Below are 20342 nucleotides of genomic sequence, written 5' to 3'. Positions count from 1 at the left end.
ACTTCCCAAGGCATCAGTAACCTCCCAAGACAGAAGCCCCCAGAAGCAGTCCTTGCAGCCCTGGTCCTGATTTTTTACTAGAAGGCAAGGCTCAGAAACGGACCAATTCGTCAGTCCTCTTACCCATACCACAGCCTCAGCCACCACCTGGATGCTGACTACATCCAAACCCACAACTCAGAGCTCTAGGCTCTCAGCCTGTCCAAACAGAACTCATCACCCCTCCTTCAAATATGTTCTCAGGGACCAGCACCACCGAGGCAGAGACCTGGACTGTCCTCACCCCACATGCCCTCCCTGAGAGGCCCTCTGCCCACCCACTCTCTCTCAAGTCAGGCCCTTGTTTCTTCTTGTCTGGCTCATGACACCTTTCTTACAGGTTTCCCCACCAGCTTTTCTCCCCATCACAAGCCAGCAAAGTCTTTGAGAAGCACAAGGTGACAGATTACTTGCTTTAAAACCCTCAGAAGTTCACTTATACCTACTTATGAAATCAGGTCAAACTCCTGACCTCAGCTTGTTGGGCTCTGTAAGATCTGGTCCCTGCTTGCCTCTCAGGCCACCGTTTGTTCATCCCCACACGTACTCCTCTCTTTTTGCTCCCCCTTAGACCAAGAACAATCCAAATAAGCCCCACCCTCTCAAAGCCACCAAGCTCAGACCTCAACACAATCACCATCTCCACAGGAAGGGCTCTATGATGCCTTCGCCTCAATCTGTTTGACAAAGCACCTGCGCCCACCTCCAGCAATATGCTACACACCACATAACATCACTATCGGTTTCCTTCAGTGTCTTTTCCAATAGCTTGTGAACTCTTCTCTGTGTCCCCAGGCTCCAGCAGGGTGGTTGGCACATGATAAATGTTTGCCAGACAAGACAGTGAGCCTAGAAACCCAAGCCCACCAGGCTTTTCCTAGCCCGACACACAGGTGGACTTACCAACACAGTCACAGGTGGGGAACTCGGCCTGGGCTCTCTTTGCAGGTGTATCCAGCAGACTCTTGGTAGGTGTGTCCAGGTACTTAAGAGGTGACTCCAGGAAGCCACTGAGGGTGGGTGTGAGGGGGTTCTCAGCCTTGGTGGGTGTGGCCTCCTGGCCTCCCTCCTCTGAATGGAAGCAGGTGGTTGAGAGCACAGTCACAGCCCCCGAAGACTCAATCTTGATTTGCTTGGGGGAACGGGTAGAAAAAGGGCTCTCAGGGGCTGGGAGACATGTTGGCTGGTTTTCGGGGTCCTGAATGGGCACAGATGGGGGGCCAGGAAGCCCAAAGCTATCCCCAAATTCAGCTTCAAACTGCCGGATGAGCTCTTCCAGCTTGTCATCGGCAGGGGGAAGAGGGCCGGTGGAGCCCGGCTGCAGGGTCGTCATGGGGCTAGGGGATCTCATTTCCTGAGTAGGGGGCAGCAGGCTGTCCCCAGAGGGACTAGGTGCAAATAGCGCAAGAGAAGGTTCTGGGGGCGGGGGGACAGCAGAGCCCTGGGAAGCAGGAACAGGTGCAGGTGGATGTGCCTGTGCATCCTCAGAGGCTGGGGACCTTAGCCCTTCCAGGACAATTTGCCGCACAGGCAGAAAGAGAGGCTGCGCTTCCCGTGGCCTGGACTTCTTGATCTGAATGGGCTTCCGGACACTGGGCTTGATCCCAGGGGTGGCCTTCTCGGTTCCCGTGGGACCTCCAGCTGGTGCTAGGGGCTTCTTCTTCTTCTCCTTGGGTGGTCTGTCTGGAGGTCGTGGGGCAGGCGAGCTTGGTGGGGCCCACCAGCTTGGAGCAAGAGGCTCCGTCGGAGGAGGGAAGGAGGCCTCGTGGGCCTGGTCCAGGAAGAGACTGCGCTTATGGTGAAGGTGCTGCTGCAGGGCGGTCTGGGCCTTCTGGTGAGTGTCGGGCTCTGTGGATGGTGCAGGAGCGTCCCTCTGGAGCATGGGGGACGGGGATGGCGCTGGGGCTGGGGAGGAAGAGGGCGCCTCCACCTTGACCTTGGGCTTGGTGGGCAGGGCCTCAGGCCGCTTGAATACTGACTGGATGTAATCACTGGCGCTGCCCAACAACTGCTCCAGTTCAGCCATGGGGTCAGGGCTTGGGCGGGGCATGGGCCAAGAGCTCCGGGGAGTTGCTGGTGGGGTGTCGGTGCCCCAGGCTTCAGGAAACTCTGTTCTAGGAGTTGCTGGAGGGAAGGCAGGGCTGTCAGGAACAAAGGATGCGTGCTCTTCAGTGGGGACCACAGGCCATGAGGGAGCCCGGAGGTAGGCCTGGGGAGATCGGAAAGTGGCAGGAGGAGACAAGGCTTCAGGGAGGGGGCAAGAAGCCTGGGAGGTGGAGTGGGAAGGCTGAGGGAGGGCAGACGAGAGCTGTGTGAGGGCCTCGATGGCGATGGCTGTCTGCAGGCTGATGTTCTTTTCCTTGGCAATGCTCAGGGCACTCTGGGACAGGGGCAGGCCCTCTGGGGGAGGTATCTGGGGGACCTCAGAGCTGAGGAGTGGCCTGGTGCTTGGCACTGGGAGGCCAGCTTCAGCAGAAGGCAGAGTCCCTGGGAGCCTGGGCCGCTCCTCCCCACCGTCCACGACCACAGACTTGATCTTCCCCTCCAGCCACTCGAGGTAGTCAGGGCACTCTGGGCCATCGCAGTTGCAGTTGGGGGGCTTCATGCCATGCCGAGCGAGGGCTAGGGCCGTCTGCAGCGTGTCCAGGTCTTCGCTGCCAGCAGAGCAGCCCTCGGGCCCTGACCGGGCTCCCCTGCTGTTGTTTCCAGCCTCGCGACTCATCTCACGGTTGAAGGTTTCATAGAGCCGGGTGCTAAGGGCCCCGTAAGAGGACACAGCTTCGGCCACAGCCGAAAAGGCCACCAGATCGTGGGCATCTTCTAGGCGAGCAGTGTGAGCCGGGCCCGGGGCAGCGTCCCAGTCGGGCTTCTGGTCTACCCGCCAAGGACCTCCAGCCCCCAGCAGACTGGGTCCAGCGGGTTCTCTAGCACCATTGACCGGCGCCCCTGAGGCGCTTAGCTGCCTTGAGTCCCCATGGTACACTGGCCCTGAGTCCATCTGACCTGGAACAGGTCCATCAACTGGGCTGAGCTCTGAGCCTGTCTGAAGAAAGAGAGAAAAAAAGGAAAAAGATGAGCCATAATATTAGAAAAGCATCGCCCTGCTTCACACCACTCAGATGCATACCTAAACCCACAAGAAAAAATTGCTTTTCTTGCCAATTGTGTCCCTGACACCGCTTGAACCTGAATTCATCTTAATGTCTCCTTTCCCAGTTAGCTGCACCAATAGAAATGTAAGGCAGATCTTAAAGAGGTCCTAATCTAGAATTCTGAAAGCTACTCAGATCCTTTTTGAGCTAAGACTGAAGAGGCTCCCCAGAAACCATGCATTTATTAAGGACTCACCAAAAGATCTTTAACTCAAAATAACCAAAGCAACACCAAGACCACGCTGATTTCAGATTTGGTCAGGAAAAAGCTAACCAAGCACACCAAGAAGCTATATGCTGTAAGTGTGTAGTGTCTGTGCTTACAGGGAGGGGGTGAGCAGCTTTGAGGAAAATGCAACCTGGACAAGAGGTCAGCTAGAGTTTTTCAGTGGAAAGGAACCCACAGGGTTTTTTTTTTTTTTTCTCTGCCTGTTACTCACATAAGCCCTGAGAGCTAGTGACAAGATGACATTCCCACTCCCAGCCCCAGCCAGCCCTGAGAGAAACACTGATGAACAGACACCACGTGCATTTAGCCCCCTGCCGTGCCAGTCATGCCAGTGACAAGTAAGCTGCTAGTTGGACGAAGATCCAGGTCTATTCCCAAGCCTAAGAACCACCACTATACACCCGATGTCCAGCAAAGCACACAGACAGGATATGGGAGAGCATAAAAAGAAAGGAGCCTGGGGGCCAAGCCCACCAAGTTGAAAGCTAATACAAAGATGAGAAATTCAATTTTCAGAATTCATCCCTCTAGGAAGGAAAGCTCTTCTTTACAGCAGGATGCCAACAAAAAAATATAAAAGGGACAATAGATTTGGCAAATCATCAGCGGATCCTACAACTAGCAATTAAAAGCTTAATGGGGCATAAGATATATACATGATCTCAAAACGTCTTCTCAAAACTCACTGAGTTACAACATTAAAGAGAAACCTGGCAGATACCACTTTAGCCAAATGATCAGAGTTATCATCGTCACCAATACTGCGACAAACCAAAATCATGAGATTCTTGACATGATATGCTGACAGGGATATAACATCATTCACACAGAATTCCAGCCAGAATGTACAACCTGAATCTAATTATGAGGAAACATCAGATAAACTCAAACTGGAGAGCATTCTAGAAAGTACCTGGATTGTTTTCTTCAAACTTTCAAAGACAAGAAAGACAAACATCTTTTTTTTTTTTTTTTTTTTTTTTTAAAGACAAACATCTTTGCAAACATCTTCGGCTTACAGAAGAGACAAGACAGAAATGCATGCTCATGAGTTAGATCACAGGCTGGAGAAAACAGCTGGAAGGTACACCACTGGGACTTTGATGCAATTTGAATATGGCCGCGGATAAGATCACACTGTCAATCTCAGTCTTCTCAGCTTGGATCATTTTGCTCTGATTATGTAAAAGAATGTCTTTGTCCTTAAGATGCACACACACACTGAAGTATTCAGGGTAAAGGAACACAGTATCTCTAACAATCTGAGGTGGTTCAGGAAAATATTATATGCACATAAAAAATATACACAGAGAAAATGATAAAGCAAATTAAAGCAAGATGCAAATTTTTTTCTTTTTGCAAACAATTTTAGTATGTGAGAGTCTCAGGTACTCTTCTTGAAACTTTTCTGTAAGTTGGAACATAAAGTGTATTAAACAGATGGTTAGAATGATACCAGTCCCTAGACTGTGGGAGACCATTATGCATGGGCTCTAAAGCAGTGGTGGGAAGGTGGGATGTGGGATCAGACCCAGGGGAGAAGAGCAGAGACCACAGCCCACGGTTCCCACCTCATCCTCACCGCTGCCCAATTCTGGCCAAAAAGGACCCTATGCTTTTCTGAGCTTTGCCCACGCAGTTCTCGCTGCCTGGGACGCCCTTCTGAGCTGCTGTGGGACCACTCTGGCTGATCCTTCAAGCGCCAGTTCAATGCCACCTCCTCCCTGACCTGGCTAGCAGACTTACCTGTGGCTCCTTTCCCCAGGGCTCTCACACTACCTTAATAGCACTTTTCACACACGCCCCTGCTATCATTCAAGCAGCTGCCTCCCCCACCAGATGGTAGAACCTTCAAGACAAGGTTCAAGTCTTAACCACTTCAGTGCTTTCTGCCCAAAGCGGCTACAATACTCTCTCAACCCAGTGAGAGGCTTTCCATCCCCCACCAATCACGGACCATGCCGCCTTTCCCTGACCATCTCTGTGAACATGGAACTAGGTATGACGTGGTTGATCACCCACTAGTCCCTTCTCAGAAACCTAAATTAACCTGACAGCAAAGGCTATGAAGTCCAAAGTGGCCAAATTTTACATGCTTATGGGTAAAAGACAGAAGGAGCATGCACAACCCAGAAGAAACATGAGAGAGTAGCATGGATTTACAAAAACAGTGTCAGGAAGACTAATGCTGCGGGAGCTGAGGCTTCCCCAAAATGGTCAAGACAACTAAAAGGATTTAAAAAGTTATTTTTGGTTTGTGAATAAGAGCAAGGAAGGGCTAGGCTGGCGCTTATGCCTCTGAATTCCCTGGGAAAGAAAATGCTCCTTAGACAGAAAGGAGAAGAGAGGGAAGAGCGGACACTAAAATGAAGGAAGTGAAGCCAGGATGGGTGGGGGGTATTTTAAGAAATGCTAAATTACAGTTTCTCAGTCAGGGGATCCCACTGATGCTTTCCTCAACACCTGCCACTGATTTGGGAAGAAACATACCATGAGTAGAGGATGCCATCAGACAAGAAAAAAGCAAGCATCACTCTTGACTCTAGTACACTGAGATCAGTCCCAATAAGATTCCTGTGTGGGTAACTAAGGTAACCACAAGGAGCCAGGTTCAACAAATGCCATCAATATCCAACTAACCTCACTCTTTTGTATCCTATGGTCATTGGACCAAGGAGACAGGGAGATATCCTGCCTGATAGATCACAAACTCAAGGGCTGTAGGCCAAATCAGCCACAGATCTGTTTTTGTTTGGCCTGCACAGTGTTAGGTTCTTGTGTGTTTGTCTTGCTAACATTAAAAAAATCAAATTTTACATGAAACCCACATTGTCCTGAAGCTCCACACTTCTACCTGGCAGATGAGCAGTGGCTACTGCTCCAGCCTGCCCCCAGCCTCGCCATTCCACGATGCACTCTTGAAACCAAGGCCACTTGACGGGATGAGCACGGGGTGTTATTCTGTATGTTGGCAAATTGAACACCAATAAAAAATAAATTATTAAAAAAAAAAAAAGAAAGAAACCAAGGCCAAGGGTTACAGGTTATTTACTGATTGCCCGGATTAATTATCACTTCATTATTTGTGTTACTTGCCAAGCCCTTGTAGGCATGTGCATTTGTGACTTCAACTACAGATGTTTAAGTTTTCTAGGGCCTACCATGACCCCTTTGAGGGCCAGCTGGAGAGAATTACAGGCCAGACAGGCTGGCTTACCACTGGCAGAATGACCATGCTCAAACACAAGTGGTGTAGAAACTCTGGTAGGGGAAGGGAGAGGGGAAGTCTTTAAAGGTCTGCCACAGGGCTCTGTCCTCAGAACTGTCCTGTTCAAATATTTATCAATAATGATAGAGAAGGCACACTTATTAAATAGGCAGATGTTGAAAATAAGAGGGATAAAGCCATGCTGAATGACCAGACAAAGTGCCAAAAGGTCACAGACTGGAGAGAAAGAAAATCTAACAGGATAAATAGGGTCTTATACTTAGTCCCCAAACCACATATGTGCAAATCAAAGATGGCAGTAGTGCACATAAAAATGTCTTAGGGGGGCACCCTGAGTGGCTCAGCAGTTTGGCGCCGCCTTCAGCCCAGGGCAGGATCCTGGAGACCCAGGATCGAGTCCCACATCGGGCTCCCTGCATGGAGCCTGCTTCTCCCTCTGCCTGGGTCTCTGCCTCTCTCTCTCTGTGTCTCTCATGAATAAATAAATAAAATCTTTAAAAATAAAATGTCTTAGGGATCAGGAGAGGTGAAAGACTAGCTGATGATCCACACAATAGGATGATCTGGCAGCTTCAAGGGTCCTATAACCCAGGGTTTTTTCCAACTTCTTTACTACAATCCACAGTAAGAAATACAACTTACAACATGATCCATCATATACTTATATATATGACAAGTTGGCAAATAGTTGGGAAATACTATTTCCCCTTACTATATACACAAATCCCTCCCTTTCTGCTTTTTATAGGTTACAACTCTGTGAGTTGATTTCATAGTCCACTAATGGGTTTCAAGCCATAGCTGGACACACACACAGTCATGACCTGACCAGAACAGGCCCCATAGTATAGGCAGTGACAGCCCCATTCTGCCCAGATAGTCCCTACCTGAACCTGGGCTTCCCTTGGGGCTACCCTTGAGGGGACACAGAGCAGAGCAAGCAAGATAGTTCAAAACCAGAGGAACAGGTCCTTTTTGGTTCTGAAGAAGACAAACTCATGAAAGTCTTTACACACCTGAATCTGTCAATTTGGCACAGAATTAGAGTCGTTTTGAGGGACTCTAAGGGATGGAATCAGAAAATGGATAAAGCAGGACGCCTGGGTGGCTCAGTTGGTTAAGCATCTGCCTTTGGCTCATGTCATGATCCCAGGGATCTGAGATCAAGCCTGCCTGGAGCCCCACATGGAGCCTGGCATGGAGCCCCTGCATGGAGCTCCTGCATGGGCCTCCTTTGCTCAGTGGAGACTCTGTTTCTTCCTCTCTTTCTGCCATTCCACAACCACCCCTATTTGTGCTCTTTTTCTCTCTGGCAAATATATAAATAAAATTAAAGAAAAACAAAACAAAACAGACAAAGCTTTAGAGAGGTGTACTGTAGGCTCAATTTAGGGAAGACTTAATACTTAGAGATGCTAATACATTGAACTTTGTCTCCCTAACACGCAGGAGGCAGCAGATTCTTATCAGTGGAGACTTTGAAAAAGGAACAAGGCAGTTATCAGGTGATTACTGGCAGAGAGGCAGGGCAGTGCTAGAGGACTGAGGCTAGTTAAGACCCTTTCAAAATCTCAGTTCAGAAATGTCCCAGCTCTAAGACCCTCCATGCTGTCTCCCTCAATCCTCACTCCCCTCTGGGCTCCAGAAAATGCTACTCCAAGGATGTTCCCCAATGTCTGCTTTTTTGTCTGGACCTCTCAGCTGACTTCCAGTTAGCTCTGAGTCCCGGGATGCGTTACAAGCCCATAGAGAGGCAGCTTGTCTGCAACAGCCACCTTTCCAAGCTCCTATTCTTGATCATGTTCTTACACTTGCCAACATTCCCAACCCCAGCATCACCCGTGTTCTTTCAATGCGCCTGGTCAGCATACCCAAACAGGTGACCCAAACAATTCTAAAGGAGAACATCTCTCTGTCCCATCTCCTCCCTCTCCATTCCTGCCCACCTGATTTGAGCCTTGGTGTGTGTGTGCACATTGTCTAATTGCCAATCTGCCAGTGGCTCCTTTAAAGAACCCTGTGTACCCTCAGTCCCACGCTACCCCACCCACCATTTCTGTTGATGATGCCTCAACTTCCCTCAAGAATCCCAGCACAATTCTGTAACTCCTCTTCCTATTCCACCCTTGCTCAGCTTCCAGAATTAAAGAATACCATCTGTACACATAAAGTGCTTATTGTGTGCGGCAGATTATATTTTCCAAAATGGCCATTACATCTTTCCATCCCACATGTACTTATCCCATGGAGAGGTGGGGTCTATGTTCCCTCCTCTTGAATCTGGCTGGGCTGTGACAATGGTGGAAGGGGCTTTCAAAGCTGGACTGCTAAAGGCAATAGAGCTTCTGCCTGGTTCTCTTGGGACACACACGCATGGGGCCCAGCCACCACGTTGTGAGCACACCCAGACCACATACAAAGGCCACATGCAGGTGTCTGAGCTGACATTCCCTGTGGAAGTCTCAGCCAACAGTTGCCATCCATCACCAAATGTATGAATGTAGAAACCCTTCAAGGATTCGAGCCCAGTGGTCAAGTTCCCTCCAGGTTATGAGCCTCCCAAGCTGAGGCCCTAAACATCAAGGACGAGAAACAAGCTTCCCATGCTATGTCCTTCCTGACTTCTGAATCCAAAGACTCCATGAGCATAATAAAATGATTTCTTTATGCCACTAAATTTTGGGGTGGCATAATGACCAGACTCCATTTCAGGAACACCAAGACATTAATAAGTGAAAAGAGATTATAAACAAATGCCCTAAAGTATATCAGTGCTGTGACAGCAGTCTACACAGGAGCATAGGGTGAGGGTCATTTCTGTCTGGGCAGGTGGACATGTATGTCAAGAAAGATCTCATTTTGGGGTGCTTGGCTGGCTCAGTTAGTAGAGGATGAGACTTTTCATCCCCTGAGTTCGAGTCCCACGTTGGGCACAGAGTTTACTTAACAAACAACCACCTCACTTCAAAGTAACCTTGGAGCTTGAGAGGCTTGAAAGATGGGCAGATATTTGTGAGGGAGGAGGGGAGATGGAATTCCAGATGGAGGGAGGAGTGTATGCAAAAGCACACAATCTCGAGAAGGCCTGTGGGCCCAGGGAAAGATAAGCTGTTGAGCACTATCTGAGTATAAAGTATGGGGAGGGCAGGTGTGTGGCTCATTGCATGAACCAAACAGAGCAGATTTACCTTTTTGGAGATGCCATCAAGGGTCCCCTGTAGAACTCAGACTGAAGACTACACGGCTGGTGGCCTAAAGACCAGTTAGGAGACTAATATCCAAATCAGTGATAAGGGCCTGAACTAAGGCAACAGCAGAAAAATGAGAATGGGCCATGGTTGTGGAAACAGATGATTACATGTAGGGGCTGAGACAAGAAACAGAATCAACTGCCTCCTGATAAAGTCCTCCTTTCACCAGACCTGCTGACCACAGGGTCTGAGTCAGCTCCTACAGTCAACATACAGTCAACATTCCTTCTGCAGGGGGATCTTTCCCTGTGAGTATGTCCCTGTGAGTATGACCAATGACACTAGGCTCCTCCACTAAAGCTTCCATCACACCTTCAGAACCTAGCAAAGAGCACTCAGCAGGTGTTCAAAAGGATGTGCCAGTTCTTCCTCCCAGGACCTGGCTGGTACCAACCCCTGCACCTCTGCACCTTGAGAAGGAGGAGGAGGGCAAGTTCTGGGCAGAGTTGCTGGTTGCTACTCTGCTACAACCCCATCATAAAGCATGCACTGCCAGGTCTGCAAGGCTGCCAGTGCCATCAGGAATACCTTTGCCATAAATGACTCGAGAACCTAACAGCTGACCTTAGAAAAGCCTGTCCCTAATCCGTCCTCCATGCAAAGCCCACCAAAAGTGGGTACCTTCCTTTCTATAGCCACTTTCCAGGTACCAAACCTCACTCTGGTCTCACTGGGATCCACACACCCAACTATACCCAGTCCATTCCCTGCCTCACAGTGTTACCAGGAAGGCTCTGACCCAACCCAGGCTCAGCCTTGTCCGAGCTGGGGGTACTCTCCCCTCAATGGGGAGCAACAGGAGCTTGTTATTGGAAGACAGAGTAAAAGCCCTTCTCAGATCCAAGAAGAGACTAAGTCCCTTACCCCACTTTCTGAAGAGTTGATATGTGCATACAGCACATCAAGCCCAGTCATGACTCTCACCCTGAGGAAACTCCGAGGCTTACATCTGCTGGGATTGGTCCCTGCACCCTGCATGCTCAGGACTCCCAATGTCCCATCCACCTTCTCCCCTACAGCCAACTCCCTTCTGCTCCCAATGCCCCCATCACTGGTCGCCCAGACATCTGCGGGTATTCAACAACAGCCCACTCTCCCCAAGGGGCTCCAGAGAAGTGAGGAACTCCACCACCAAACATCTCATTTTGTCTATAACACAGGAAGCAGGGCAGAAAAGACACTAGATTTTCCAGATCCTCTTGGCTCTCAGAGTATCGGCAATACCCTATATCAAAGGGAAACAGAAGGAAGGAGGTTAAAGACTACTATCTCGAGATCAAAGTCCTTGTTGACCACACCATCTTAGGGCCTCCAGGAAAGGGGAAGTCAGAAGAGGCACAGAGTCCAGGGGGTTGTTCAGACCCTCAGCACTTACGCACCATGTTGGAAGAAATGTGTCTGGGAAGGTGTTTCCAGACAGGATGGCTAAGTCTGCAGTCAGCCTCCACTAAAGGCCAGTGGCTGGGAGGCAGGGCCGGTCTGGGATGCATCCTCTACAGTGGAATCTCCAAGAATGAATTCTCCTCGAATTCCAAGATAGCAGTGGCTGCTCCCCATCCAGCTGGCCAATAGATCCCACCCAGCATTTTCCCAACAGCCTGCGCCAACAGCTCAGCTCCTTTGCCCTCCAGCAGCTGTTCAAGGGGTTGGACTTCTCAGCTCCGCCCTTTCCCCTAGTCCTAGAGGTCAGCAGCCAAGTCCTTCCTCCCCTCCCCCAACTAATGGCCCCACTCCCTCTCAGCACAGGGGCTGTATTTATGGCTTGTTCAGGTTCAGTCTCGAGGTGATCAATTATTCGTCTCTCTTTTTTTAATGTATTTTTTTTATTGGAGTTCGATTTGCAGTGAAAAGCCGAGACACCTGCACCCCAATGTTTATAGCAGCAATGTCCACAATAGCAAATTATTCATCTCTTAAGAGGATTCTCCCCTCCTGGGATTTACTGATGAAACAAATCTGTGAGTGGGGAAAAAGACTTATGAGAGCCGTTTCAGTGGCTGTGCACATCTGCCTGCATATGTCTGGGGGGCGGGGGGTCTGAGTACACTGGCTAGCCCTGTCCCATGTCTACACTCTCCTGCACACAAGTTCTCTGCAGACAGCAAATCTTGGGGGTGGGGGTGGGGAGTGCGGTTTATATCTAACTTCTGGAGACTGTCATGCATTGGCAAAGGGTGTTCTTGAGTGAGGTGGGGGGTGATAGTGGCTCTTGTAGTTAATATGTACGTCTCAATAAAACACTTTAAAATCTAATTTTTTTTCCAACTACAAATTGGATACAGATGCAGCAGATCTCTCAATGGCTGGGGTGATGCTTGGGAAAAAGCTGAATTAGACACAATGACCTCAGGCCTAATTCCCTGAGGTCACAATATCTGGCAGAAGCACAGGGCTGAGACTGTTCCTGCCTTCTGACCCAACAGTAACCAATGTGGTTTGAGGGAAGAAAGGAAAAGAAGAGGAACTAAGAAAAGTCTAGTAACTTTGATGGAACCTCTTAGAGTATCATGTTAATCACTGCACATTCACTTATCTCCTCCAATCATCATAAACTCCTACAGGGTAGTGATGTACCTCCTCAAACAAGGACCCTGAACACAGAGAGGCTAAGTAACTTTCCCAGGATCACACAGTCATCCAGAAGAGCACCGTGATTTTTTTTTTTTTTTTGAGCACCGTGATTTTTAACCATTAAGTATTCCTAATCTCACTTGAGGAAATGTAAACAAAATAAATAGAAGAAATTAAAATTAAATTACATGTGCCAAAGATTTCCCCTGAAGCGTTAACAGTAAAAAATTACAAATAACTTAAGTGCCCCAACGATAGGGGAATTGTTTTTAAATGTTATGTTGGTTTTTCTTCATGAAAAGGAAATGGGAATAAACATGAAAAAAAATATTCAACTTCTTAGTAGTCAGAGAAATACAAGACCACTGTGAGATTTCATTTTATATCCTCTATATAGAATTGAATAGCAAGAGTATTTAGTTCGATTCTGTTGGTGTACACTAGAGCAAAATCATCAATGTTCAATCATTTCTGGTCTCACTGGCTATTTTTGAAATAAGTACTGGTATGGTGACCATAGGATATGTTGTTGCTTCTTTTATGAATACTTGTCTCTGGCTTTTTCTTCATGGGCAACCTTCCCTTGGAAAATATAGTATAAATATGCATTCTTTCATCCTAAGTGTTATTTTGTACATGTATTTACATTACCTCTTTATTTCATTCATGATATAACAAGATGCTACGATATCATTTGAATACAGTCTTGGTTAACTGGATTCTAGCTTACCTTATTATTTTAATAACTTAATCTAATAAAATGAACAAGATCTCAAAATGAAGAAAAAAGGAATGCTGAGTTTGTATCCTGCCCATACCATTCACTAGCTGTGTGACCTTGCACAAGTTAGTTAACCTCTTTGTCTCATTCCTTTATCTGTAAATCTGGGGTTAAAAGTTAACTTCTTTGTGCCTGTTTCCTCATCTGTGTATGGGGTAATAATAGTACCTAACCTCACAAAGTTGTAATAATTAAACAAATTAACATATGAAGAACACTTTTAACAGTACTAAGTACATGGCAATGGGTGAAATCTTAGTTTCATACCAAATGCTGGGGAGGCGTGGTTAGCAGGAATTTTTTTTCTCATATACCACTGGTAGAGGGCAAAAGAGAAAGGGTTGTGGTGCTTTCTTTTAATGTTAAACATACATTTACCCTATGATCTTGCAATTCCAGTCCCAGAGAAACTTGCACATGTGCATCAGAGATAGGCACACAAATGTTCACTGCAGCATTACTCATAAAAACCAAATTGTGGAAATATTCTAAGTGCCTACCAACCACAGAGGGACAATGGAATACTATACAGCAGTGCAAACAAATGAACCACAGGAATACAAATCTCAGAAACTAGACTGAGTTAAAAAAAAAAAAAGCAAGTCTTGAAAGACTATAGTCTACCAATTCAAAAGAGTTCAAACAAAAAATAAAATGTAGCATATAATATAAAATTAAATGTATCTAATTAAAACTTTTTTAAAACAAGGAAATGATAAACACAAAATTCATGGGAGTGGCAACCTCTAGAGGTGAATAAGGGGTGTAGGATTAGGGGAAACACCCAGGTAGTTTCAGTGATCTTGGCCATGTTCTAATTTTTATCTTGGGTAGGTACTTCATGGGTACATTATCATGCTTTATCTGTTTGATGTACATAAAACACTAGGTCAAGTATACATTTCAAATAATATATAACTAAATTATAATATATACTACTTCATCAGATGTATAAACTGCTTAAAATGATAAAAAAATAACATTTTCATAGAAGCACAGGGAAATGTCTTAAATGAAAAAAGAAACTCGAGAATGTACTTGGACTCAAATAGATGCTTTCTGAGGGTTTTTATGACAGGGGAAGTATTTATATACTATTTGAAGTGGAGAAAAGAAACAAGATTCAAAATATTGCCCAATTTAAGAATTCAGTTCCATCCACGATGCAGGCTTGGGCATACCAACCAAACACCAAAGGAAAATATGCAGAAATGTTAACAATGCTCATCTCAGGGTGGTATGGAATAGGAATACTTTCTTGTTCACAGTCTTATAAATTTATTGTAGGTATCGGATTTTTATTTAGGGAGGGAAAGTATAAGAATACTGAAGGCACAACACACCTGAAACTTTGCATACACTATGCCCGCCTCTGAACAAAGATTGGCGGCAGCTTCCCCGAGAGGAATTTGTGGGTGAAGCTTCTTCTTGCTACTTCTGTTGCTAGAGAAGTGTTTGTGTTACCCATCCCCCCAACACACACACACACACACACACACACACGGAGCAAGCAGGAAAAATCCTACAAGATGAGCAGCACTACGGGAGTGGGAAGACAGGGTCTGGCTGAAGTGGGGCGCAGAGGCTGAGGTTCCCCACTTGTTAAAAGTCCTCTGTGGCTCGCTGTGCTCCCACCCCAAGCCCAAGGTAAAGCCCTGCAAGCGGCCCCCTCGCCGAAGCCGCCTCCCCCCAGCGGCGCGATCCGCCCCCTCTCCCCACGCGACCCGGCCACCCGGGCCACCCGGGCCACCGGGGCAGGAGGGGTGCGCGCTGGGTGGGGGCGGGGCGCCCTCGCCGGCGGCTCCTGCTCTTGAGCCAAGGCGCCCAGCTCTCCGCACGGAAGCCGGGCCTCGAGCAGCCGGTGCGGGCCGGCCGGGGGCCAGCCGGAGGAAATCGAGCCGACCACATCTGAGGCCTGGTGAAAGGCGCAGCAGCTGCCTCCGAAGCCGCCAGCGCACGAGAACCAGGGCAGGACGCAGAGGCGGCTCCCTGGCCAGACAGCAAGCCCCACACCCCCACGCGCGCACATGCACGCGCGCGCCCCTCCGGCAGCCGCTGGGGCCATCGCCCGAACCACGCAGTGCACGTCCAGAAGAGCCCCCACCAGCCCCCAGCGAGGCCGGGCACTCCCACAGCTCCACCCACCCGACTGCCCACACCCGGTTCTCACCACCCACCTCCCCACCCCAAAGTCTAACGGAGGAAATGAGAAAGCAAACTGGCCATCAGCAGGGTCCACTAGGCGCCCCGTGCACGTTCCCTAAAGGTGCCCAAAGCCCACAGAACCTTCGGGCCCCTCAGGTGTCTCAAAACAGGGAGGCTAGGGGACAAGGCTGACAAGGGGAGCAGCTAACAGTTTGGAGAGGCGGATGGAAATCCCGGATTAAGCAAGCACTTTGATGTTCAAATTTAACCTTTTCAAGTCCTCCAACAAACCAACATCCATTTTAGTGGATGTACAGATAAATGAGGGACACCACCACCCCCCCCCCCCAAGGCTCAACAGTGGTGAGTGGCAGATGCCAACGGAACTCAGGAGGGGAGTGTGGATGCCCATGGCTTCCCAGCTGCCAAGCTTCTCATCTTTTGGAGAATGAGCTCCCACATGTGTATGTGAATCACACAAACCATGGATTTCAGCCTCTCCCTTGGACCCCTGTCAGGTGAGTTTGCCCCCATCTCTTTTCTCAAGGACTCAAGAGAACTTACTCTTTTTTTTTTTTTTCATTCAAAGAAATGGATCTTTAAGCCATCACCCAAAAATCTGGAGTTAAAGTAATTTGTGGCAGAGGGGCCTCCAGCCATCAGTCATAAAACTGACTTGACACAGTGGACTAGGAACTGCTAGGAACCGGAGATGGGGTGGTGGGGAGACTGCCATTTAGGGAAGCCTGGTGACGGGAAATTAGGGAGTGTGAATAAATTCTATTCACCCCAAACTCCTAGAAAAAAAAAATCACACAACACATCTCAGCATCAAGTCTCATTATCTGCAGGCACTACTGGTCGATAAACCCAGATAACTCAAAGATGCCAAGAATTTGGGTTCTTGTATATGTTCATCTGGAAGTCCTATCTGCAGTGTTGGAGAAAAGGGCACAGAAACCCCAGTCCTCCTCATACATGATCTGCTCTCTGAGGGTCAGGGGTGATGAGAAAGGCCGTGGGAGTCCTCCTCTCTCCGGCCTTCCTGTGGCGCACCCCCCAATCACCTCCCTCCCAGTTTCCATAAGGCTGCTAGATCTTGGTCTTCCTTTCTCCATTTCCTCCTTTATCCCTTCAACCAAGCTACTCTCTACCCTTCTACCCTCTGTTCTCCTGGAAACCTCCCCTCCACCCAAGGCTCCACAGCTCAGCCTGCACCAGTAATCCTAAAGCTTCCTCTTTCCTGGACCTTTCCTCAGGCCCCCACCCTGCTCTCCAGCTCCAGAACACATTTCCACCTGGATGCAATGTAAGCCCAACACATTTAAAACCTAACTTGGGGGACAGGACACCTGGGTGGCTCAGTGGTTGGCTCAGCATCTGCCTTTGGCTCAGGGCATGATCCCAGGATCCGAGATTGGGTCCTGCATCGGGCTCCCTGCGAGGAGCCTGCTTCTCCCTCTGCCTGTGTCTCTGCCTCTCTCTCTGTCTCTCATGAATAAATAATCTTAAAAAAAAAAAATCTAACTCAGTGGGCATAGTCGGAAGAGCATGTGACTCTTGATCTCAGCTGGCATAGTCGGAAGAGCATGTGACTCTTGATCTCAGAATCTTGAGTTCAAGTCCCACATTGGATGTAGAGATTACTTAAAAATAGTCCTAAAAAAACCCAAAAAACCCACCACCACCCCGCTACTCAGCACCTGTCCCCTTTCTTCCAGCAACTCCTCCTCTGAACATCGCTTTTTTTTTTAAAGAATTTATTCATCTATTCATGAGAGAGGGAAAGAGAGAGAGAGAGAGAGAGGCAGAGACACAGGCAGAGGGAGAAGTAGGCTCCACGCAGGGAGCCTGACATGGGACTCAATCCCGGGTCTCCAGGATCAGGCCCTGGGCTGAAAGCGGCACTAAACCGCTGAGCCACCCGGGCTGCCCTGAACATCGCTTTTTAAAAATTCATGTGAAGAGTTATTCTGCTGGGCATCCTAGCTCAAACCTCCCGTCACCTTTTGAGGTCTTCCCCTTTATGCTTCCATATGCAAGCCCACCCTAGTCCTGCCAACAGCTCCTCCCGACAGTGATTCAGATCTGTCTTCTCTCCATTTTCTGCTCACTTATCTCACAGGGGGTAACTGCAGCCCCAGGCTCCGTTATGGTCAGCCCACCTCTGCCTTCACCTCAGCACACACTGTCCATCACTATTCAATCCACTGAGCCTTGGACATGGCCCCCAACTCCAAGGCCAGCCTGCCTAATTCACTACTTCAATCTCTTCTTTTGGTTCAAATGGTAAAAAAAAAAAAAAAAAAAAAAAAAAAAAGCAAATAAGTAGATACGCAGGTAGATAGGTAGACAAATAGATACATGTATCAAGGGCAATAAAGATCCCGCCATCTCGCTCTTAGGAACTTAGGTTTATAAATTTGCATTTCAAAAAATCTTTTCCATGCATTAGTGGCAACTGAAAACTCTGGATGAGGGCAACAGTTGGGTAAACTATAATACAACTCAATGGAATATCAGTCAAAAAAACCCCATAACCCCTACAGAATACCATACTGTAGGAAGGTCATGACTATGACTAGGTAAAACCATGCAGGCAAAGGACACAAGAGGGAAGGGAGTTTTCTTAAAAAACAGGAACAGTATAGTGGTCCCATAGAATCCTAAAATTTCACCTAATGATGCTATCGGCACATCATAACAACCACATCTTTCATATATAGCATACATATGTATGAATTCAGGCATGCTTCCAGCAAACACGTATTGAATACTTCCTACATGAATGTTACTTCTAGGCCTCGGGGATGCAGCAGTGAATGAACAGTCAATGCCTCATAAACAAAGACTTTAGACATGTTTGAATTCATCTTAGGTCTCATTCAAAGGAAAGTTCCTTTAGGACGACCGTACCACTATCTCTAAATTAAGTATGGCAGCATAAACCTATGTCACATACTCTGTGGCCTTGAGTACGTGATGAAAGCACTGGAAACTGCTATTAATTATGAGTTTATCTCTGAGTGAAGCTGCCCCTTGTGTAGCTACTGATAGAATTATCACAGGCACATGAAAACTCATTAGAGAGCCAAGAAAAACTCTGGTGGGTGACCCAAAAGAATATGGAAAAGTCCTTAGAAAGAGAAGAAAGGTAAAGAAGAGTTTCAATAGAAGATGCTGAGAGAGATGGAAAAACAGGAAGTTCTCTCCCTGCAATGTTGGAAAGTGAAGTAAAAACAAGAACTCCCACTTCCCAGAGAGGACTATAGTTTACATTTGGTGCCTTTTTTTCCTATGCAACATGCATGTAGTTTATAAAACTGGGGTCACTGAGTGTATTCAGGGTTTTTAAATGCTCATTTCTTCTGTGACTGTATTCTAGGTATTTTCCCATAGCGTTAGCTCTTCTAGGGTTTCATCGAAATCAGCTGCACTGCTTTCTCTAGCACATATATGGCACACATGCACAGCATACACACAGAGCATACATAGAGCCCCTGAGGTGAGGGTCAAGGTTCTCTCGTGTGTTGCTGCATTTCCATGGCATATAGTGATTACTAGGGTAGTTTCTCTCCTTCTCCTCCTACCTCTATTTGGGCTTAGGATTCCTCTAAGAACAGGAATAGAAAGTTGCCACGAGCTAGAGCTCTGGTCAGCTGAATGGTTAGACTCTATCAGCCCAAAGGCTGTAGGTAACAACCCTGCTAAGAACTGATAGGACTTAAATCACATCAGCACAAGGGTTTCACATCATTTCAGTGACAACTTACAAGACAGGTCTCTAATCTGCCTGTGGGGAAGAATATTATGCAGCTATAAAGAGGAATGAAGTACTGGTACATGGTACCACCTGGATGAGCCTTGAAAATGCTACGTGAAGGAAGTCAGACATAAAAGGTTACATATTGTATGACTGCATTTACATGAAATGTCCAGATTAGGCAAATCCATAGAGACAAGAATGAGATGAATGCTACTGAGTAGTTTCTTTCTGGAGTGATGGAAATGTTGTGGTGATGGTTGCACAAACTCTGAATATACTAAAAACCACTAAGTCGTATAATTTACATGGGTGAATTATATGTCAGGTAAATTATATCGCAATCAAATTGTAAGTTTAAAAAATCCTTTAGAGAAAACTTACATCTCCAACCCTAAGAAGTTTTAGGACAAAAGCAGAAACTACATGCACTCAAGAGAAGATGGCTGAGCTGGTGAGCCCACCCCGACAACGAAGGGTGTGGGACAGAGGGATGGCAGGAACCCCAGCAGAGACTCTCCTTTGTGATCCTTTCACAAGAGTTTGACATTTATTTCCCCCTTGGGTCACAAGTGAGAGTGAAAACAAGAGAGGTCTTTTCTCAGGGTGAGGTGCTAGTGGTCAGGATGCAGAGACCACCTTCCACTCCACCACTGCACTTGGAAGGGAAGAGCCACCCAGCATGGTAGGGGCACAGTACCTCCTGTGAGGAGCAGAAAGCAAGCTGCTGTGGTGACAAGGTATGGTTTTAGGAAGAAAGGGATGTGCTCTGAAGATGAGTAGGCAACAGTCCCTCAAACCAAGAACCACTGACAAACTCCAGTGATCAGCTGAGCAGCCACCGGTAACAGTCATGAAACATGGAGACTGGTTCAAAAGGTCCTTATTGAAGAAAGAGAAGGAAAAGGAAAAGAAAAATTGGGGAGGGGAGTCCGCAAAAGACTCAGTATAATAAAAGCAAATAAAACAATACGTATTAAGCAATTAGCATGCCCTTAAAAAGTTAAATGCATGGGACACCTGGGTGGCTCAGCGGTTTAGCGCTTGCCTTCAGCCCAGAACATGATCCTGGAGACCCAGGATCGAGTTCCATATCAGGCTGCCTGCATGGAGCCTGCTTCTCCCTCTGCCTGTGTCTCTGCTTCTCTCTCTCTCTCTCTCTCTCTCTCTCATGAATAAATA

The 20342-nt window shown here is 47.5% G+C and overlaps 1 protein-coding gene across 2 annotated transcripts in view; it reads right to left on the bottom strand.

Annotated features, from left to right (window-relative positions):
* Positions 1–20342, bottom strand: part of TET3 (tet methylcytosine dioxygenase 3) — a 104971-nt gene that overhangs the window by 48425 nt on the left and 36204 nt on the right. For both annotated transcript variants that reach the window (XM_072766942.1, XM_025994527.2), the window contains one exon: positions 943–3082. In XM_072766942.1, coding sequence (XP_072623043.1) covers positions 943–3082 — 2140 coding nt within the window. The remainder of the gene's footprint in view (positions 1–942; positions 3083–20342) is intronic.

The sequence above is a fragment of the Vulpes vulpes genome, chromosome 8, assembly GCF_048418805.1.
Source record: "Vulpes vulpes isolate BD-2025 chromosome 8, VulVul3, whole genome shotgun sequence".
Taxonomy (NCBI): Eukaryota; Metazoa; Chordata; class Mammalia; order Carnivora; family Canidae; genus Vulpes; species Vulpes vulpes.
Note: the sequence above shows the minus strand (reverse complement) of the source record. Positions and strands in the feature narration are given on the sequence as shown.